Source organism: Stegodyphus dumicola, chromosome 2 (assembly GCF_044657685.1).
Source record: "Stegodyphus dumicola isolate Sdum_Otavi_A_Nest chromosome 2, ASM4465768v1".
NCBI lineage: Eukaryota > Metazoa > Arthropoda > Arachnida > Araneae > Eresidae > Stegodyphus > Stegodyphus dumicola.
Genome location: NC_140769.1, coordinates 232,312,448 through 232,336,301, shown reverse-complemented (window position 1 = coordinate 232,336,301; position 23,854 = coordinate 232,312,448). Strand labels below are relative to the sequence as shown.

Here is a 23,854-nt window from a genome sequence, read left to right as displayed (position 1 = left end):
AGATTGAAGTGTTCTTGATTCGTCCTCAAACAGTTCATCAGATTGCTTTTTGTGCTTTTGAATTCTTTTTTTGTCAGAATAGACTCAATTGCAATTTTTTCGGCTATTGTTTTAGACTCTTGTATCCAATATTCCATAGGATTTTTCTCTCATTTTTTATAATTCCTCAGTTTTGGTCAGTTCTTTCGTTAACTACACAGAACATGAAAGAGGAATTCCTTTTGAATTTCTATATTTACTCAATTAACAGATGAATTCTGGAAAAAATATTTGCTCAAATTTTCAGGTTGTGTAAATTCAAACTTTTCACAGCATATAACAAATGCCCTACCTCATGCTTTGATCCCGCATCAAGAGAAATATCTTTAATTTCTTTTAAATATTTTAATATTTCCGGTAAATTCATTAGAAGGACTTTCACAGATGTTTTCGACCATCTCGTCTGGCTGCTTCCTTTTAAGTTGTATTTTGTACATTTTTTTTAATAATATACTGTCGAGTAGTGCATCCGACAAAAAAGCGAAGTATTTTCTGAGTAATTCCAAACAGATTAACAGCTTCCGGGCACGAAGGAGCAGAATGCTTATTGATAAAATACGAGGAGTGAGCCAAACATGGCACAAATTCATCCAGCTTATTCATTTCTGTAATTCTAGCTTGTATTGTTTTAGAAATGCCAGCCATATTAGACCCGTTGTTGTAAGACTGACACCGAAATTGTCCAATATCTAAACCATCAAGTGTCAATTAAGACACTATAGTTTTCTACAATGCGTTCAGAAATACATTTTCCTATCTTTCCACCAACTTCTATGAAATCAATTAAATTTTCCTTTATCTCACACAATCACCATACGTTTTTACGTATTGAGTCACCTGGTTCATTTTTTTCTGTATGAGACACATATGGGGTAAATATGATTCCTTTCCCGTTGTTAGGTGCTTGTACTTAAGGGTTGAATTATGCTTGGCAAGCGGAGAGAATAAATTCAGAAAATTTCTTTCGCTAGGTCAAGGACACTTTGTAAACAGGCTACTTGGGATTTCATCAGACCCAAGAAAAGAACCACAGATTGTTGAAAGATATAGTACCGCATCCATGAGTATATAGAATTTTTCTTCATTTTTCTTTCTCTGTATAAATGAGTCGCTCAGTGTCATGATCGATGCCTTGGCATGATTTCATTTGTTATACTCGAATTTTCCACTTAATCATGCACCTCTATGGATTGCAGACGCTTCACACTCAGTTAATCTTGCTAAAACTTTTCCAATCAATGAATCCTGTTGTATGGTGTAACGGCAGCATCATGCTTCTGATAAATCTTGCAGGGTGTACAAAAAATTGCATTCTTGTTTTTAGAATATGTAAATCAATATCTAAGCTTTTTATTATTTACTAATGTTCTGTATAACATGTCAAATGTCTGTTATGACGTTCAATGGGATTGAGGTTTACATTTTCCCGGATGTTTACCGGCTAATAATACTGATTGACTGCTTAAGAAAGATTGTTGGTGACCGTTCTTTTTTTTTCTTTTCTTTTTTTTTTTTTTTAATATATATATATATATATATATATATATATAACCAGCCAACTGCATGCGTTCAACAAATCAAAAATTTTTAGTTTTTCGTAAATAATACTGATTGACTGCTTAAGAACGACTATTTGTGACTGTTCATTTTTTTTTATGACCAGCCAACTGCATGCGTCCAACAAATCAAAAATTTTTAGTTTTTCGTCTTTCTGCTGCCTGCTCCCATCTAAATGAAGAGATCTTTATATCATGATTTCAAGTCCAATTTGTCTATTCGTTTCAGCTATTCGTTTGATGTCGATGAAGAAGTTTATTCTTTCAAATGCTGACTTGTTGATTGTTTGAGGATGATATATGCAGTCATGTTAGGTCGTGCAAATTGCAAGAAATATTAATTCCCTCTAGAATCTCAGCACAATCGGAATTGCAGCAGGATCTGACAGTTTACTTCTTCTGTGAAGTTATTTTTTCATCTTAGCTGAAATTTGTTTTCTCTGTTTGGCCTTATCTTTGGCTCGTTTTCTGTATTCCACTTTTCTCCCCTCGATGCACAGATGGTTACCTTTTAATCTAAATGAAATTCACTATTCACATTTCCTCCCTAAATGACTGAATTGCGTTAGTAAGAATAACTAAGAATTGACATAATTACACTGAATAGGCCTAAATAAATGGTCATGTGTCGCTAAATATAGTGTGGGCTATTAAAAGCAAGCATATCTTTAAAAAAAAAAAAAAAAACAGTGCAGAAGAGACCTGAAATCTTTATATATATATATATATATAAAATAAAAAAACCACCATAGAAATAATAAATATAGCTTTAAAATCCAACATGCGCTCCACCATTCCGAATCAAACCAAAGGTGAGCCTAAGTTGCCAACTGGCTGCAAAAAAGTCTAAATGCCTTGCTTCAGCTTGAAGACATAATATCTGTGTCTTGTATATACTCAATGAATATTAATTTGAATTATTTCATTTGTCCAGGATGGCCCAAAGTTAATTTTGGGGGTTAGCTCTTAAAAAATAGTTACAATGCTTCTCCATTTCCCAGCACATGTTGCTATGGGAACCAGGTGACTTCTTCTATCTATCGTTCTATTTATTATTTGAATATGCCCGGCCTAGACAGAAAATGATATAGGGACTCCAGATGTTACTGATAGGGTCAGTCTGATTCTATCAGTGATGCCTGGAGTCCCTCTATTGGCCTCTTTCTGATCTTGTATTTATAGTTGTAATCGGCTGTACTTTATTTTAACTCATGTTCCTTTAAGAGGGTTCTTAGTATTTAATTACAAATCTTCTTAAAAGAGGTTTTTAAACTTGACCCTAAAACTATTAACATTGTTCTAAAATTAGAGAGCTGTTTTAGCGAACAACATACCAAAACAATCCAGCGTTATATTTGAATTTGCCTTCCTCAAAAGTTGCCACCCGGGGCAATTACCCCGGCTATATCCTGGACTGCAAAAGATAACTGAGTGCGAACAACAGAATTGCTCTTTATTGGTGCAAACAACAGGATTGCTCCTTATTCATCAGCGCAACTTCTGCTGCGTTAGCGTTAATACGTTAAGTGCGGTGGCATTAATACGTAAGTACCGAAAATTCTTCTACACTGATTAGGCCAGTATTTGACACATCTCCTAAAAGGAAAACATTTTCCTCCCTAAATGACTGCTTAACAAAAGGGCCAAATATTCTACAGTTGCTTCCAGGAGTATGGCTTAAATTTAGGAAGAAGAGGATAGGCATTATTTCAGATATAAGAAAAGTGTTTTTACAAATTTTCGTGGATCGAGATAACAAACATCTTTTAAGGTTTCTCTGGTGGAAAGATGCTGAACAGTTTATGGAGAGATGATACGACCCATTCTGAAAAATTTGCTCCTGGAGATATCTTCATAAGTTGAAGAGGATTCAAAAGAAGAAAGGAAACTTTCTTTGCCTGATCAATCTTTTCCTGATGGCCAATGAACCAATAAATAAATAAATAAAAATAAAACTTCTGTGACAAAAACCAGAAGGATTATTAATTAAGTTACCTTTTAGATTTCTGGAACGAACCCTTAAACTGAATTATTATTTTGAACTGTGAACTTTATTGCATGTTTTGATTACTAATAGTATATTATTAATTAAAAGGTGGGAGAATTGTCACATAATTTCACCATCATTAGGTGGCCACAAAGCAAATCTGGCAGCAAGTGTAACGAAATAATTTTCTTGATGCGATTGGCATCACTCTTTATGTTTAGAATTAATTTTGTTTTAAAATATTAAGTGCATAATAAAATTCTAAGGAGAAAGTAGATTGATAATCTATAAATTCTCAATAATGAAGATATTTTATGTTTATATTTCATAATACTTTAAACAACAGTAGCAAAAAAAATATAACTTTACAGATTTTAATCTTAAGCCATATTCCTGTCAAGCAAATTGATAAATTTGAACACAATATGGAATGAAGGTATTTTATACTAATATTATGAATCTACAAGGAATGGGCAAATTTACTAAAAAATAATCTATCTTCAGTTCTTTAAATTTCCATAAATAGCCAAAAGTAGGAAGAAAATCCAGAAGTCATCTTAAAAACATCTTTTATCCTATATCATGAGATAGAAGAAAATTTCTATCCCTGCTCTGAATTTTTTTTATTCAGTTTAAAAATTTCATAAACAGATATTAAAAAAAAAAAAAAAAAAAAAAAAAAAAAAAAAAGACTGCATACACAAAGTCTAAGAATGACTTATCATGGCAAAGTAATTAAATACATAGATCAATCACCATGATTTTGTTTGATCTAATTCTAGCTGATTATATTAAGCAGCTGATCACAATAAAAGAAAATACAAAAAGTTTTGAAAAGTTCAAGCTGTTTTATTTCTTTCTCTCTACATGGCATGCACATAAAGTACCTAACAACTTTAACAGCATGTTTGGGAATGGTACACTTATACTTTTGGTACTGATCAAACTTTCAAATGCAAGGCTCAAAGATCTTGTGATAAGTGACACAAATTATAAAACCAGGTAGAGCAGACCTTAAGGTATTGTGGCAAAATTGTTGTTTGATTTATCGCCAAGTTGTTGTTTCATTTATGGTAGCCTGAGTAGTTGAATGTTATGGAAACCCTATTGTGACGTAATTGGGTGCATGATTCTGGGAAATTTTGAATCATGGGGTGTTTTGTAAACGTTTTTGTGGTGTGTGTTGGTTTGATTCTTTAGATGGTAGAATGGCCGAATGTAGTAAGATTAATTTGAAGTTTCTGTCTGATTTGGAGCGAAAAGGGAAAAGAGCTTTAATTGACTGGTGTGTAAATGAAGGTTTACTTAGTAGCCATTATAAGTGTCCCGTATGTAAGAAGTACGTAAAAACCGTTTAGATGGATTTGAATGGGTTTGTAGGAAGAAAGGTTCAGATGGTCACTATGTGAAGCGTTCGATCAGAAAGAGTACCTGGTTTGAAAAAAGTCATTTGAGTATGATTGATATTTTGATTTTTACGTGGCTCTGGGTGTATGAAGCGAACTCGAAAATCATGGTAAGTGAATATTTACTTTTGATAGTGCTTAAATGTTTTTCCTTTTTTATGTTACTTTATTGTTTGGTTTAAAATGTATTTTATTGAGATTATGCATTTTTTGTTTGCCTATATTGTAGAATTTGGTGCTCCTTTGACTTTTTTGTACATGGACAAAGTAAAGGGAGTGCGCAATGCAAGTTTGTGCAATTCTGGGACTTTTTTTAAGTGAAAATAGGTCGACGTGTACATGGATAAAGTTAAAAGAGTGCGTAATGCCACTTTTGTGCAATTTGGGGATTTCTTTTTAAGTGAAACTAGGTCGACATGTACATGGATAAAGTCAAAGGAGTGTACGATGCCATTTTTGTGCAATTCAGGAATTTTTTTTAAGTGAAAATAAGTCGATGTGTACATGGATACCGAGTTTGTGCAATTGTTTGTCTTGTTATTTTGGCTTTGTGTAGCGGTGATTTTTGGCGCAAAAATCGCCGCTTCGCAAGCCAAAATAATGAGTCAAAGAATTGCACAAAATCGGTATCCATGTACCGCCACGTTTCGCCAAGGGGTACCCTAAACTATATTTTTGCCATAAAACCTTGACATGCAAAACAATGACCTCTAGTTGATGGTTCTCCTCAGTTACAACAACTTAGTCATTTGATACCATATAAAATGTTAATTTTTTTCTCATGCAACATTCTATAATTTTGAAGATAAATAGTCACATTTATTTACTTTATTTTTAACACAGAAATATAAACTCAATAAACAGATGATAAATATAGAACTTATGGCAAATGCTATGAAACTGGATTTAAATTTATTGTTAAATGAAATTTCATTTTATATTGAGAGAAAAGCATGCATAAATTAATTAATTTAAATTCTAAAATAAAGCAATAAAGGCAAAATGTCAAGTAAAAGTGTTAACTTCACAAAAATATATACGTTCACTCCAAGCACAAGAAAAATTATTGCAAGAGCTTATTTTGACAATAGCAGAAAATACTCATAATGTTTTCAAAACGTGAAGATGAAAAATATAACAAATTTTAAAATTACAATAAATTCTTTTAAGATGACTACCAATAGCTTTAGATCATTCAGGTGTATACTGGAAGTGATCATCTTAGAAAGCTGATACTGATGCTTGTTAATGTTTCCTGCAATACTTATCTTTTTCACAAGTACCTACTACATTTCAAAGATGGTTCATTATAACCCAAAAGCAGCTGCTAGCTTTATATTTCATTTTATTTACCATATATTCCTCACTACATAATCATATGTAAGAATGTGAAAATTTAAATTGGGTTTTCTGAAAATAATGGATCCCTACTTTAATAGATACCAACTGTTGCTTCAGTAATCTCATTCTTAGGCTTTCATAACCGCCCAACACTAAATACAAAGATTATGATGGCAAGGGGATACCATACAACTCAAAGTGAACCAAAAGTAATAGTGAACATGGAGAAGAAATTCTTTATGGCCCTCTGTCATTTTCTATCAAGTTAATGTTATTATTTTATAAGACAATATAGCTTACAGTATTTCATAACAGTTGCATATAGTACCTAGCAAGATTATCAATAACTGTGATAAGATTTAGAAGATTAATGACATAACATGAGAAACGATAAAAGATCTGCAATAGCAATCACAAAGTGGAAGGTTTCCTTTCTCATTTAAAATACTACATGAATAATACTTACAAATATAACTTTGTTATGATCAGGAATTAACTTGTCAGTAACCAGAGATGAAACAGGCTGCTCTTTTTGTTCATGATTTAATATTTCAGGATAATAATTACTTGCAAAGTGAAAAATTTTCAAATCTTTGCCTAAATGGGATTCTCTGATAATACTCTCCAGAACTTCATCGGCTGTGCTCTTTGGTGTTGATTCTAAAACAGAAATAGCATGATAGCACAAATATTAATTGCATGAAAAAAATACCCATTTTTAAAATAATTGCTTCTACTTATAGATTATATAGCTTTTATGCAGGATCTCAATTAAAAGAAAAACAATCTTCAAGCAAACATGAGGACTTGCAATGTAATACACGGTGGTTATATTTAAATTATCAGACCTTAAAGGGCATGCAGATACTATTCTACCAATCAATTCGAATGAAATTTTTGTAAGCAAGCTTATTCAAATCATAGGGAAGAATTTATGAAGAATATCCACTCAGTCACTGGTGCACCTAAAAAAACAGATTAACTATTTGTGTTATATAGTTAAATATGTTTATGTTAAACAAGAATATGTTAGTTTTTTATAAAACAAAAATAGTTAGGATTTAAAAGTATGAATTTTTATTTTTATTTTTATTTATTTATTTATTTTTTTATTAAAGAGGCAACCACACAAGTCTTTGGTGGCATCAGAAATTATCATGTTATAGACTGATAATTTCAAGCAGGAACTTAAATTTTTGTTAAGTACCACAGCCCCTTTAACAAGAAAGAGACAAAAAAATCTATAATGAATCTTAGTTTCTTTCATATTTTTCTATGGCAGATAATTATGTTTTGTCTAGACATGTCCGATTTTTAAAACTACATTAAGAACAGTTGCTGAATGTAAAGAAGGATTACTGGATTATGGCAAAGCAAATAATGGTTGTCTACCTCAGGGAAGGAAACACTTCATGGATAAGAATGAAATAAAAGAAACTGCAAATGTGTTAAATCCGGCACACGTTTTGCTAGTGTTCACAGATTAGAAGCATCTTCCACTGTAAAAACTTTAACTCTGAATATTCTTCACTTCATGCAGTCCCAAATATTAATCATGTTTTCAAAATGTCAGGAAATAAACAGAATTTTTATCCTCCTTTACAAAAATTAAACTGGCTTATTGAGAATAAATTGAGTTTGCATTTAAACCAAAATGAGCTTACGATTGCAATGGGATATCATGTTTCTCCATTGGAACTAAATCACACTATTTGGCGACAATGTGTATGTGTTAATTGTATTAAGAGCTATATAATAGCATTACAAATTTCTTATTTATCAAATTTTGGGGTTAAAAATTATTTTTAAATTCTTAAATATTCCAATTACTTTCTATGTAACTCCAAAGTGGCCAATTCTGAGATGATTTAAAAGGACTTCCTTTCTCTGGTTCCCCCGGACCTCCCAATAGTCTACTTTAGGTTTAATGTTTCTTCGTTTGTTATGGAGCTGATTGTCTTAAGATTCGCTGCCATTGATAGGAATGTTGATATATCTGTAAGAAAGAGTTGAACAGACATTTCAACAGCGCTCTGATGTCAGCCACCTCATTACCTTTTATCCTGGGGTAAACATCTCAGTCATGCTTTTTCAATCAATGGGAAAACCCTTAATGAGAAGGAAAGTCCACAAGATGATTGTGGCTCAAATAGAAGATAACATATATGATCAATGAAAAGCACCTTACACAGATAGTCAGTCTGTGACAATATAATAAAATACAATCAAAGAGACAACTGCTTATTCCTCAACTGGAGTGTTGGTTCATAACAGCCAACATACAGGCATTGAATAGATGTCCTGAAAACACCAGAACATATCTGCAAGACCTGATGGTGAATAGGATCCAATTTCAGTAAAATTGAAGATTGCGCTGATTCATACGCAATTTGGTTAAAATTTACTGTACAGTTCCGTTTGGTTTCCGTCTGAAAAAATTGTCAAGTGGTATTGATTGTTTGTGAAATCTGGAAGCCTGCTGCATAAAGTAGGTTTTTTTGGTAACCCTAATGATAACGTTGGCGAAACTAGGCTTGCGGAAAATAGTGAATATTGCCAAATGTGTTGTTGGCTATTTTTTGTAATAGTAACCCTTTCGTATGGACTGGAGATTTTGAACTGGGTAAAAGTTTACAACTGGGTGCCCCTTGTTTATTGACGATTCTTTTTTGATGCCAAGATCGGCGCCAGGAAGTCATAATTTCAAGATGGCCGCTACACAAAATCAAAATAAGAAGTCGAAGAATTGCATAAGATCTGTGTCCATGTACACATCGATCTGTTTTTATTTCAAAAACATCCTAGAATTGCACAAACTAGGCACTACGCACTGCCTTAAATATGTCCATGTACACATCAATATATTTTCATTTAAATAAAATGGTGAAGCTAAAACAAAATTAAAACTATCGTTGTAACGAGAAGTGAGGTTTCATCGCCAAAAGTAAAAAAAAAAAAAAATGTCGCCAATCGAAGGGGCACCCAATTCTACACTAAAGTCTTGAATTGCTGTGTTTGGTTGCACATGAAATAAATGTTTGGTTTTATTCTTATTTAAAAAAAAAAATATTAAATTTAATACCTAACCAATTTTTTACCCATCTTTCCCTAAACCAATTATTTACATGTTAAGATAGCCTCGTTTAGCGCTGTTTCGCATTTAGCTCTACTTTGATGGAACGTATCCCCCGCGTTAAGCGGGGTCTTACTGTACCTTTAAAATAAAAGTTTTATTGCAAAACATCGGCATTTTTTTAATTTTTCACTCTTAAGATACATACCAATACCACTATAATTCAGGAATTTTACACACACAATCTGCACCAAAATATGAAGTTAAACGATATACTAATAAATGCACAGGAAAGAAACAGCATTTGATAGTTTTATGTCACATACACCCACGCTACCGATTTACATTATAAACAAACAGGAAAAAAGGATGCTGATTACTTACTTAGGATTACATAGACCATATCACTTAAAATTAAAAGTTAAAATCTTAGCTTACCTGATAAAACAGACAACTTGCAAAACAAGCTTATAAACACAAACGCAACAGTGAACATCTTAACAGGTACTAATAGTATGTGCACTAGTTCCAAAGATGTACATTATACATTATGATTCCTGCAAAAGAACTTTAAGTCCAGAAAGTTCACCATAACAAAGATTCAACAATCGGGTCCTTTTTAAATATGCATTTGCGAATTATATGCAGTAAAGAATACTCAACAAATCCAATTCAAAAGTCTTCTTCTCATTCTTACCTATATGACCGGAAGTAAAAGCATTTCTTGTCAATTGATGATGATGATGATGATGATTTTCGAGGTAAAAAACAATACTTTTCTTTACAAGAGTATCAATAATCAGCAGTTAAAATTAATGAAGCATAACTTTTTAAAATAATGAAATTTACTATCGTATAATTATTGACATAACTCCAACATAAGGGCATGATTAAATAAAGAGGCAAAGAAGGGGCCAGAAAAGCATTTCATTCTGAGTTGTTGCGTTTTGAAACTTTTGCAATATACGGAATGGCTTAATTTCATGTTCTTCATTACTTATAAAGGTAATTTTCTTCATAAAAGCCTCTATGAAGGTAATATATGTATTGATATAGAAAACTAAAACTCAAACCATAACATCAACTTATTTTAGATTAGGCTAGGTCTCTTGACATTTTATATCCGGATAATGCTACTGATACTTTTCCTGGGGCTTAATTGAAAATTAATCGTAAAATGATAGTAGAAGAGTTTTTGTGTAATACCTAGCTTCTTGTGAATTTTATAAGCTTTGGCATACCATGGGCAGCGAGATAATTGTCTCAGGTTGCGATTCTTAGTCATTTGTAACAGTTTATGTTTGGTTGATAGAGTATGCTCAAACTAGGATGCATACCACTTAAGAGTGTTTTGGATAATGCAGCATATGCGTGGGGACCATGAAAGTTTATGGTAGAGGATCACTCTGAGGTAAGTGATTCTCCTAGCTTAGGGCAATGTCGTTTCATACATGCTAAGATTGTCAGTGGTTTTCTTCTTGTTGTTGAAGACAATTGCTGTGGATTTGTACATATTACTATATATCTTCCAGCTCACAAATCAGGTCTGCAATGCATGGAAATGCATGTAATGCTGAACGATGAAAAGCATTTTGTGAGATGATCGCAATATTATCAGCATATTCCTCTAGAATGGTTTTAGTTGTTTGTGTTATGCCGTTTATATATAAGTTGAACAACGTAGGTCCCCATTGGGAGCTTTGTGGTACGACAGTTAGAATAGCACAACGGGAGGAATATGTGTTTGAAATTGCGAACGGCAAAATTTCTAACGTTTATATAGAATTTAACGATGCTTGCAATGTCATCTGTGAATTCCAAGTGAGTAATTAATTCCAAGTGAGTAATTAATTCCAAGTGAGTAATTAATTCCAAGTGAGTAGTGTGATTTTCGTTAAATAAAGCCATGCTCTTGGTAAAATTACCTTTTTATTGGTAACTTTATCGAGATCAGGGCTCTTCGTATGTATTTTCCTAATAAAGCCGTAGACTTCAGAAGGGCGTATTAAACTTATGCTGTTTTTGTGTGAACGTCTTGTTAATTGGCATTGCGTATTCAATACATTATATTGTGTTTGGTTATGTAGAATACGTTTTGTGTAAAACTGAGATTTTAGATGCTTTTTGAAAAAAGCTAAAAGTTCTACTTTCTCTTCCTGTTCTAAAAGCTAAAATTTCTGCTTTCTCAATTTCTGTGTGGTGGATCCTGGTAGGGTCGTTAAGCGCGGTATATTTACGTAGCTTTTCCCAAGGCGCCGCAGTAGCTCGCCAGAGAGAACTTTCCTCCTCAGTTAAGAGAATTAATATAGTTCGTCCAGCTGAATTGTGCTCGTTTATTGGTAAGAGACCTGACGACATTATGCAGTATATTGAGAACCTTCTTATCATATTGTCGCGTGCGTACGAGTTCACAAGAGATTGAATGCATAAGTCCGATAAAAATTTAATAAAATTTATTCTAACCACAAGAAATTTAACAAAACGCAGGAGTATTCATCAAAGATAGTCATACAATATCACCCAATATAAACAGTAGCTATATTTTAACTTAATATGTCCAGACCAGATATGATCCCGGGCCAATACAAATTACTAAATAGATTGGAGGGCTGCCAAATAAAAAACACTTTTTTAAAGAAAATGTTTAATAGCGTAACATAGTTACTATGTAACTGTTACATTAAACTGTATTAGTGCTTCATTAATTCATCATTTACAATCCTTTCAATATCAACATTAATATTAGTTGTTGCCAGACGCAGTGCGTATGTAAGTGAGCTAACAGGGAAGATCTATATTTAGATTTTATAAAATTCATCGTGGAATACGCACTTTCACAAAGATAGGTACTGCTCATCATCAAACCCATTTTAAGCCAAGATTGGTTAATTTGGGGAAACGCTCGTCAAGAAGCTTAAAAAAATCTATTCCAGACTTTGTTCTGTCCTTGTAACAGGGGTCTGATCGTAAGTCCCATAATTCAAATTTATATTCAGTCTTTACACTTTCAACTGCAATTGTTAATGGATGAAAAGTGATATATCACTCTCTAATTCTTTAAAATCTGCAAATCGCTAGTCAAATTCCACAATTACATCGTCAATATAGTACTTCAGATGATCCTTAAAGGTACATCCTTCAAAATTTTCCATCTCTGTGTAGCGTTCTTTGCAACTCGGAAAAAAAGAAAAATTATTCTATTCTATTGACGTTTTGAACAATATTGGTTTACTTCTAAAACTGTTCACATATCCGTACAAGTTGGCAATATTGTGTCCTTTGCCTTGTAACTTCAAATTTAATTCGTTAAAGTGTTGTATCATATCAGTTAAAAATGCAAGATCAGCCAGGAATAAAGAATCTTGCATACAATTTTGCAGTTCAGAAGTGTCCGATTTTATTTCATTTTTTAGAAATAATGTTATTTCTTTTCGTAAAGAAAAATAACGTTCAAGGAACCGACCAGTACTAAGCCATATTATTTCGGAGTATAATAACGAATCTCCATAGGTCGCATCAAGTTCACTTAAAAAAGTCTCGAAATTTTCTATGAGTCAAAGCTTTGTTTCCGCTTCTAATGAGATTTGTTATTCTAACCACAACTTTCAAGGCATTCGTTTCGCGCAAATATTTTCCACATAAGGATTCCTGATGTATGATGCAGGGAATCAATAGGCAATTTTAAGAAGTCCCGCGAATCCTGTCACTGTTCCCGTCATAGCTTTTGCTCCATCAGTTACAATGCAAGAACGTTTTTGAAATCCTCCATACTCTATGAGAGTTTTATAGACAGCTAGAAAGATATCAGCGCCTTTAGCTGTTCCGTGTAACGGTATCAAATTTAACATTTCCTCCGTAATAGTAAAATCTTTTGAAATGCAACGAATAAATATTAATAATTGACTGATATCTGTCTGGTCGGTACTTTCATCCAAACATATTGAGTAGTATTCACAATCTAAAACGCAATCACATAATTTTTTCGAAACATATTCGCCCATATCATCTACTCGTCGCGCCACTGTTTGGTGAGATAATGCTACAGATTCAAGCTCTTCCGCCATCTTTGGCTGCATGAAGTGTTGAGCCATTGAAACTGCGCATTTTTTCATTAAAATCCTATCACTGACTGTTTTTCTTTCTTTCTTTTTCTTTTTTCTTTTTTTCTTTTTTTTTTTTGCTTTGGCTAATAGTAAAGAAACTTCATTAAGACGCAGCCAAACTTTGTTCATTATCTGTACTTGCTTTTGAAAACATACTTGTTTGATATATTAGTTTTTTTTTATACTCGGCTACAATAATTTTTCTTGCTTCACCGATAATTTTTTTATACTTTTCTTCATGTAAAGTAGTATAGTGCCGTGTCACATTGTATTCCTTATTCACCGACAAAACTTGCATGCAAATCATACATTGAATTACTATTGTTATCGTTGCAGAACAGAAAGTCTAATTCCCAATTTTCATTAAATGCACGATTTTCATCACTTATTTCTTGCTTCTTCATAGATTTAATGAAGTTTGTTATTTTGCAGTAGAGTTTTATTTACTATACAATTAAATTCAAAGTTTAAATTGACAAAAGAAATAAGTAAAGGAGTAAGCTTGAATTACACACAGCCACTACGATTACTAAATAGTTACTACACAACACTCGTCGCGTCAGATGACAACCAATAAATAAACGATACTCAACGGAAAGTACTGTTCTCCTCCTCGATCGCGCGGCTGCTTTTTAAAGATCAAAGCAGTGCAAGTCTGTTATTCTGTGCAACGGCCTTGAGAGGAGAAGGACAACCGCGCTTGGCCGTGAATAAGGCGCTAAACACGAGTCGGGACGGGTCTCACAAATACGTACGTACGAATACGATTCAATAATTTAGTTATTTATTTGTAATACCATATAAAATAAAATAATTTCTACCAACAAAATTTGAAAAAAATGGAAAAATTTATTCTTCCGTTATAATATTAAAAACACAGCGCGGGCCCGTGCTTTGCACAAGCCTATTTTAAACCACTGAAATATTAAATAGAACGCAATCAAAGCTCAGAAAAAGCTAATCCGATCTCACTGCGAATTCGCTACAATCAATAAACAACAGTTATCTAAACAGCAACAAAGTAAACAACCGCTGAGCTCTCTGGCTTTTATAGCTCTTTCATATCATTGTAGTCAGATAAACTTTTATTAAATGTTAAATGCACGTGCTTTTCGCGCGTAGCTTTCTTTTAAAATTCGTCATGCTCTGCATTTCACAGGGAAATAAAACAATTTTAATTACAATTCTACTAAAAACAGCCAACTAAATACAAAATCCGTAACAATATTTATTTTGCTATTTACCACTATCTTTGGGCATCATTCTTCCGTTGAAAAAGATTTTTCAAGTCAGGTGTTTTGGGAACTTTGGTAGACGAGTTTTCATAAGCCGAGATGATTCCTTCTATGAAATTCTTGACCAAGCTATCAGGGTCATCCTCGAGTATATTGTTGGCAGCGTGTGCTAGGATTTGTTTAGAGCAGAGGTTCTCAGACTTTTTTCTCATAGACTATTTTCAAAATTTAGCTAGTTCCGGTGGACCCCTGCATTTCTACCATATTTCCAAAACTCGAGAAAAAATGTGAAGATTAGATCTAACTATGGAAATCTGAGTTGCGGCTGAGTTCCAACCACGAATTAATAGTTTTCGGAAAAAAAAGTGAGAATTGATTGGTTAATTAATTAATTGATTGTTCTGTGAGTGGATGTCAAAAAAGTAAAGTTGGCCAATCAAAAAAGTGATTTCATTCAACTTTACTTTTTTGACATGCAAAAGCAACCGATCAATTCTCAGTTTCCCTTAGAACGTCCTCCACGAAGGTTTCCCTCCCCTTAGACAGATAGCTCTCGTGTGCGTTGCCATAATTAAATACACACCACCAATAAAGAGCTACAGAAAAACAATCACCGATATGTATGCTTACACTAAAGCTTTTAAAGTTAAAGCGCAAATATGGGAAACGCAACAGAAATAAAAACGAATTCCCACATTTTTCTATGTGTTAAATCCCGCCGTATTATTCCAAATGAAAATTCGCAAAAATACTCAAGGAAAAGAGCATTATTATGACAGGAATTTAAAGGTAGATTTTAGGAATTTATTATTATTATAATTTGGAATCCTATTTTAAATTATTTTCATTACCATTAAAACTAGACATTGATATCGCATCTGAAAATCTACAAGTAGAACTAATTAATTTACAATGTAATGTAAGTATTATTCAAAGATTGAAAGATGCAGATCTTATTAACTTTTATTCATACCTGTTAAAAGAAAAATATACTCAGTCACGAATTTTTGCAATAAGAATGATCGCTTGTGAGTATCTTTATATGCGAACAATCTTTCTTTTGCACAATTGAAAATTAAGAAGTCTAACAAAAGTGTCCTGACTGACTGATGAGCGTCTGCAATTGCGATGAAAATAGTTCCAGTAATTTTTCTCTAAGGGTTACAAAAATTATCAATCTCGAAACGCTGTCAAGAGTTAAGATGTAGTAAAAGACATAGAAATATGTATTTATTTACATAAAATCAAATGAATTCTTTCTGCATGTATCGATAAAAAAATTAATACGTAAAAGAAAGAGAATAGAGAGTGAGTGAGTAAGTGCAATTATTGGCGCAAAGAAAGAGAATAGGTTGTCGTTTATTTATTCTCAATTTTTTTTTTTTTGGTTCCATCGTAGAAGATTTCGCTGAAAATTTGGTAAGTTTTCATAGTTTGCTTATTTTACGTATATATTAAATGTGCTTAGTAGATAATTCAAAATATTAGAATAATTTTAAATAAATGTCAGTCAAAAATTTAATATTTAGCTGTTAGTACATATGAATTACAAAATGTTGTAAGGATCTTAAGTTTTACTAACGTTTATTTTATTTTAAATCTTTACTATCACTTCTTATTTTCTACTTCCGGCCAGAATTAAAAGCTTTAACTTATTTATGCAAATTTGTCTGGCGAACGCCAAGTACTTAAATTGTGGCTTTTTGCTAAGCAAGAGAGGAAGGAGTTAGAAGAAGCAGGCCGCTTGCCTTAGCAGTTTTACTCGGTTGCTGGTTCCTTCCAGGCCAGAGATTTAATCCTCTTGATAATTTTTAAACGTATTGTAGTGTTAACAGTTCTCTGTACTACATACGGCTTCCTGTTAATATACGGCCAATCTTCCACGTAGGCCCTTGTTTATTATTCCAAAGTTAAGTTAGAGTTTATTTAATATTTTTATATTCTTACGTTCAGACCACAAGTGGTTGGTCTCTGTATTCCGAAGTCCGGAAATTATTGTAAAGAGTGAAAAATAAAGGGTTTCGTATACCCTTCCTGTGTATCTTGTCTACTTCCCACATTTATTGAACATAGCTTTAGTAAGCTCCCTGTTCCGAGTCAGGTCTTTGCATGTTCCCAAAGAAAGTAAGGCGGAACACTGAACCTGATAGTGGCGCCCGACGAAGAAGAATAACCATGGCCGAGTTTCAAGAAGAACCTGTGCTGCCTGCAGAAGCGGCTCAGAATCCAGAAATGCCAGCTGCCGCCCTGGAAGGATTTGGTTACATCGTCCAGACCATGCGCGCAGCGATGAAACCAGAAGCAATATTTAATGGAAACTCACCGGTAACCAGTTTTTTGGAAAAACTAGATGACCACTTCATGATGTATCCCGTGCACGAGTTCCAGAAAGTCATATTAGCTACCAGCGCTTTGAGGGGCCAAGCGCTTAATTGGTTCAAATGTATAGGCAGAAGTCTCTTGGATCAAGCAGGAAGTCCCACCTATACTTACGAAAATTTCAAGACTGCCTTAGTAAAAGCCTTCCCTGTCGTAAGGGATCGTGCGAAATTAGAAACGGAACTTTTCAGCATATACCAGAAACGAATTGAAAATCTCTCAAGCTTTATTTTAAGAAAAATTCACGTCTTCAAACTCTTGTATGGAAACCGTCCGGATCCTGAGATAATTCAAGTGATTTTGCCGAGGTTACTTCCCCAAGTACAAGACTTTATTGAATTAAGGAATCCGACTACACTGGAAAAGTTATTTGAGCTAGCAATCCAGTTTGAAAGTAGAAGAACGGCGGACATTGAAAGAAGACGCCAATATGAACAACGAAACCAATTTGGTGAGCCAAGACCACAGCGAAGTCAAGCACACGGCTACGGAAGCAAAACGAATCAGTGGGCAAGGAAACCCGAGCATCTAAAAACAGCCGGCGAACGTCGACAGTTCAATAGCAATGCAGAAAAAAAGTCGCAAGGCCAGTGGAAAAAGAAGGAAAGCATGGAAAGAAAAAAAGATTAAAACTAAAACGGATTTCTGCTGACGGGAGGGTGCGGAAATCCGAAGGCCAAGAAAACCCCTCTTCCATCAAGTTAAATACAGTAATGGTGAAAAATTTGACTCTTCCGAAGATTAAAGTGTTGGTGAATAACATCCTAGCCACCGCACTCCTGGATACAGGCGCGCAGTTTTCCTGTGTGGCAGAAGATTTTTTTAGGAAGTATTTTCGTAAATATCGCATATATAATTCGGATAATACGACAGTGTTAGCTGCGCAAGGAGAAAGATGTAAGTGCATAGGTAAATTACCGCTATACGTTCGTATCAAGGACGAACAAGTAAAAATTATGTTTTTTATAGTAAAGAATCTGCAAGCACATATCATCTTAGGAATAGATTTTCTTTCAGACGCAGAAGCAACGCTGGATTTTAATGAAGCGTCCCTTAAGCTGACGATGAAACCAGTTCGAGAAGAAAAAACGGAACCGCCAATGTTAAACCTTGACCACCTGCTAAGGAAGAGCAACAAAGAATCCGACAAGTGGTAAGTGAATTTGCTTCGTTATTTAGTGATATTCCAGGATTTACTCAAGTTACTAACCATAGTATTGACACTGGAGATTCAATGCCAGTTCGCCACAAAGCATACCGGTATGATAAGAAGAAAAAAATTATAGAATGGCGCATTAGCGATATGCTACGTAAAAAGATCATAACGCCCATCTGAAATAGTTATGCTAGCCCGGTGGTTTTATGTAAGAAAAACAATGACTATACATTAACACATCCAAAAAGGTGGTGTTTCGCGATTGACTATCGTAAATTAAACTCCATAACTAAATATCCGGTATATCCGTTACCTATTATTGAAGAAATTCTAAGGAACATAACGTCTACCAAATATATGACGACTTTAGACTTAACGACTGGTTATTTTCAAATAGGGGTTAGACCGGAGGACGTGCCTAAGACTGCTTTTATAACCAAGTCTGGCACTTATGCATTATTGCCTATGCCGTTTGGCCTTTCAGGGGCACCGGCAACATTTCAGCGATGTATGGACATGGTGCTAAGGCCTGTTCTTGGAAAATCCACATTTATCTATTTAGACGATATCATTATTACTAGTGATAATCTGGACCAACATGTACAGGATTTAAGACAGGTGTTTTCATTATTAAATGAGGCCGGTCTAAAAGTTAATGTCGAAAAGTGCAAATTTGCAGCCCCTGAATTAAAATACTTAGGTTACAAAATATCTCAGAAAGGAATCGAGACAGACGAATCAAAAATAATCGCTGTACAAAAGTATCCGCCGCCAAATACGGCTAAGAAGCTCTCTTCTTTTCTAGGACTTTGTTCATATTATAGGTCCTTTATAAAAGATTTTGCAGCTATTGCTGAACCATTGTTAAAATTAAAAAGGAAAAAGGCAAGATTCTCGTGGACGGCCGAAGCCAATAGTGCTTTCGAAAAATTAAAGCAAGCATTAACGCAAGCCCCTGTGTTGAAATTTCCTGAAAAGGATGAGAATTTAGAAATTTCAGCGGATACTTCGGATTATGCGGTAGGAGCGGTACTTTCGCAAAATCAGCAGCCCGTGGCATTTTTTAGTCGAACTTTAAATCAAACACAAAGAAATTATTCCGCAACTGAGAGAGAGGCACTTGCAGTTCTGTTAGCAGTGCAAAAGTTCCGAGTCTATTTTGGAAGAGCGTCAATAACAGTGTATTCTGATCATGCGGCGGTAACTAATTGTACTCAGGGAAAAACTTATCCCCAAGGTTAATAAGATGGGCACTCAAGCTACAAGAATATAATCTGGTAATCAAGCATACCCCCGGAAAGGAAAATATCGTAGCAGATGCCCTATCCAGAATAAAAATAAATGAAGAAGGTAATACTGTAAATGTGGCAATGCTCACAGCATGTACAATAAATTCCAGAGAAACTGTAATAGCCGAACTGGGTAAGGATCCTGAGTTTGGAAACATTTATGAGTATTTAAAGGATCCTGAAAATTTTAGCCACCAAGATATTGTGGCGATAAGAAATAGGGCGGTCCATTACGAACTAATAGATGGTCTATTATTTTATACAAAAACTACAAATTCCAACAACGAATTTCGACCTGTTATCCCAGCTAGTCTTAGATTAAATATCCTGCAGGAGTTACATGACAGTCCTTTAGCTTCTCATGCTGGTATTCGAAAAACTATCCAACGCGTACGCGAGGCAGTCTATTTTCCTGAACTGCAAAAGTTAACAAGGGCGTATGTCCAGTCCTGCCCAACATGTCAAGCAGTTAATTATATTAATTTCCGCCCGGCCGGGTTTCTAAATAGTATTAAATCCGATTTTCAAAATGAAATAATTGGCATCGATTTATTGGGCCCTTTCTCAAAAAGTCAGCTAAATAAATGTCGCTATCTCCTTGTTATGGTTGATCATTTTAGTAAGTGGACCGAAATTGTTCCCTTAAAACGAGCCTCCGCGAAATTAGTTACTGATTCTATTTTAAATAAATATATTTTAAAATACGGGGCGTCCCTAAAAGTTATATCGGATAATGGTCCTCAATTTGTAAGTAATATATTTGAAGACATGTGCCAAAAACTGGGCATACGCCATTTAAAAATGGTCCCGTATCGGCCGCAATCAAATATAGCGGAACGGGTCAATAGAAATATAGTGAAAATTATCCGTAGTTATGTTAAAAATTTTCATAAAAGCTGGGATAACTATGTCAATGAATTTGCTTTCGCCCTTAGGACCGCAAAACATGATACAACGGGCAAAACTCCTGCTGAGTTATTTTTAGGCAGAAAGATTATAACGCCGTTAGATAAATTATTTTATGTTCAACAAAGAGCCCCAGAATTTAAAATGGGTGATATAGAAAAATTAATTAAAGAAGCAAAACGAACACTGAAGTAGCACAGAGAAAACAAAAACTCTATTACGATTTGAAACGACGGGGAGTAACTTATAAAGTAGGTGTGTGTATTTAATTATGGCAAAGCGCACTAGGGCTATCTGCCTAAGAGGAGGGAGGCCTTTCGTGGAGGACTTTCTAAGGGAAACTGGCTCGTATACACGTTACACATGGAGAAAACCACGAAAACACCCATGCAGCCAGCCCGTTCGCGGGATTCGAACCTCGGACCGAACTACCAGCGTTCAGCGACTTTACCGCTCGGCCGCTGGTGGGCCCACTTATAAAGTAGGAGATGAAGTATTAAAAATTAAGCATTCACTTTCTTCAGCACCAGAAGATAAAACCGCCAAATTTTTTCCACGATTTGAAGGACCATATGTCATAGAAAAAATAACTCAGGCTGTAGTGGTGTTAAAAGCCAGGAATGGTGAAACATGCTCCGCAAACATTGACCAGATAAAAACTTACTATGACCGTAATAAAATGCAAATATTTAAAGATCTTTTGCAGGATCCGGCACGGCAGGCACTGCAGGCACAAGCTCCAGAGGTGGAACAACGATAAGCACAAGGACAAGCCATTAGGAGGCAGGAGCAATTGAAAAGAAAGTTTCCCCGTTGGAAAATTGAAGGTAACAAGAAAAAGAAGCTGTTCCACCGTCCAGAAAAGAGAGCGCACGAGCACCCCCAGAATGAAGAAGGGAGAAGTATGACGAATGCAAAGAGAGCCAGGAGAAATAACGGCAACTATAACCCGGCTCCCAAACGGAAGATCTACTCATCGGACAGGACTCTACGCAGCAAATGTCGCCGAATTGCGCAAGGACCACCACCGGCGGAGGAAAAGATACAAGGAAAATTTGAACGGCCAGCAATGAGGTCCAAGCAGGAACGAGAGAGAAGTGTCCCGGTTCCGCCAAGACCAGCGGCCATCAAACGGCCAAGACCACAGGCAGAGGCGAAAAAGAAGGTATTCAAGGGTGACCGAACTGGAGGGAAAAGAAAGCTCCTAGAGGAAGAAACTGAAGGGCGAGCCCGCACAAGAAGGAGGATAAATCAAAAAAGAATCTTCGCTACCTTCCAGGACTGGGCAGAGAAAAGAATGTCAGAATATCACAAAGATAAGTAAAACTTTATGTTACTTTGCAAACTTAAGTTAATCTTTCATTCTTACTGCAAGTGGCAGATTTCAAGACGTTTTACCTCATGTGAGGTCTACCTTTATCGCCAAAAAGGCGAGAAATGAGTTGTTACCTATTTTGGTATTATGTTTTTCAATTACTCGCGAGTAAAACTAAAGTTGATGTATAATAGGAATGTGTAAATACTTGAATATTGTAAAAGTTATTGTATACATTTTATTTAAAACATTCTGGCAAGAAAGAAGTTTTAGTCTGAAAGACTTTTGAAATGTAGTATTTCAATGTAGAAGAATTGGCATTTGCTTGGAAAAGAATAGAAGTTAACAATGTACTACTAATGTATGTTTTAAATTGCGTAAAATTAACGGCATGTTAATATGTTCTTATATACAATGTGAACTGTTATTTTAAATGTTAAGAAATACTGTGATATGGTAAAAGTGAAAGTAATGCCAAAAATTTTAAACGTATTCGTGTGACTGGAAAAAAAGAGAAAAGTATTGTGAATATGTGTTAAAGGTTGAATGAATGTAGTTAGGCTCTCTGACGCTACACTTCAGAGTTAGCCACTTTCAGAATAGTACCTCAGGGTTTAGAGATGAAGATAGGGTGTGTTACGAGGTCTTGTTATGTTCAATTTTAACACGTTAGTGTTTTGATTGTAGGCGGCAGTGTTGAACAATTATACATAAACACATTCGTGTTCGGTGTTTTCTTTTACAACACATGTCAGAGAGCACGGGGAGAAATAATTAAATAAAGTCATGAATGAAATAAGAATGTTAGGAGAAATATAAATATTCATGTTACTTGCCATTTAATTGTGTAACATTTCATTAAACTAGTTTTCCTTCCAGATCTCTGGAAGGAACCAGATTTCAACTAAAAGCTCCTGTTTAGATGCAGTACAGATGAAAAGTAATTGTCCATTGAGCTGATAATGTAAAAACAGATTTTTTTTTTAAATTTCTAGTTTCTAGTGAGAAATGTTTGTAAAACATTGGCCTCGAGTTTGATTCTAGAGCTAAAAGTTTTCAACAAGGTCGTTTTAGACCTCAGTTTCAAACTAATTAACTCTGGCGGGAAGTATGTAAGGATCTTAAGTTTTACTAACGTTTATTTTATTTTAAATCTTTACTATCACTTCTTATTTTCTACTTCCGGCCAGAATTAAAAGCTTTAACTTATTTATGCAAATTTGTCTGGCGAACGCCAAGTACTTAAGTTGTGGCTTTTTGCCAAGCAAGAGAGGAAGGAGTTAGTAGAAGCAGGCCGCTTGCCTTAGCAGTTTTACTCGGTTGCTGGTTGCCTTCCAGGCCAGAGGTTTAATCCTCTTGATAATTTTTAAACGTATTGTAGTGTTAACAGTTCTCTGTACTACATACGGCTTCCTGTTAATATACGGCCAATCTTCCACGTAGGCCCTTGTTTATTATTCCAAATTTAAGTTAGAGTTTAGTTAATATTTTTATATTCTTACGTTCAGACCACAAGTGGTTGTTCTCTGTATTCCGAAGTCCGGAAATTATTGTAAAGAGTGAAAAATAAAGGGTTTCGTATACCCTTCCTGTGTATCTTGTCTACTTCCCACATTTATTGAACATAGCTTTAGTAAGCTCCCTGTTCCGAGTCAGGTCTTTGCATGTTCCCAAAGAAAGTAAGGCGGAACCCTGAACCTGATAATGTAACCAACAGAAATTTGTTACATATAAAAAATAAGCACAATAAATCTTAACTTTTTTCCATATTATTTTTGTTTATATATGTTTTAATAAATATTTATTAAATGAAATTTAAAATTAAAATAAAATTTTGTTAAAACAAATCTGGTTCATCAGTTGCTTTTAGGTCGTTCATACGGTCCGCAGCTGCCTTCAAGTCGTCAATGCGGCCACATGCATTTTGTGTTTGAGACGACTGAATTAATGTTTTGCTTCATTGAAGGACGTAAATAAAAAGAAACAAAGTAAAATCGCAAATTCATGCAAAATAATAGGAAATTAATGAAAAGTATTTGCAGAATGATATTGGAGAAAACGAAACAGAG

The 23,854-nt window shown here is 34.5% G+C and overlaps 1 protein-coding gene and 1 pseudogene across 1 annotated transcript in view; both read right to left on the bottom strand.

Moving 5' to 3' along the window:
* LOC118193051 (tyrosine-protein phosphatase non-receptor type 5-like) overlaps nt 1–10,142 on the bottom strand; it is a 66,334-nt gene extending 56,192 nt beyond the window's left edge. Inside the window, exons 1-2 of the mRNA XM_085811890.1 lie at nt 9,841–10,142; nt 6,796–6,989 (exon numbers count right to left, since the gene is read on the bottom strand). Of these exons, the coding sequence (XP_085668016.1) occupies nt 6,796–6,989; nt 9,841–9,898 (252 nt within the window). The 5' untranslated portion in view covers nt 9,899–10,142. The remainder of the gene's footprint in view (nt 1–6,795; nt 6,990–9,840) is intronic.
* Nucleotides 10,143–12,599: 2,457 nt separating this feature from the next.
* On the bottom strand, nt 12,600–13,758 carry LOC118193048 (general transcription factor II-I repeat domain-containing protein 2-like; annotated as a pseudogene).
* Nucleotides 13,759–23,854: the final 10,096 nt, after the last annotated feature.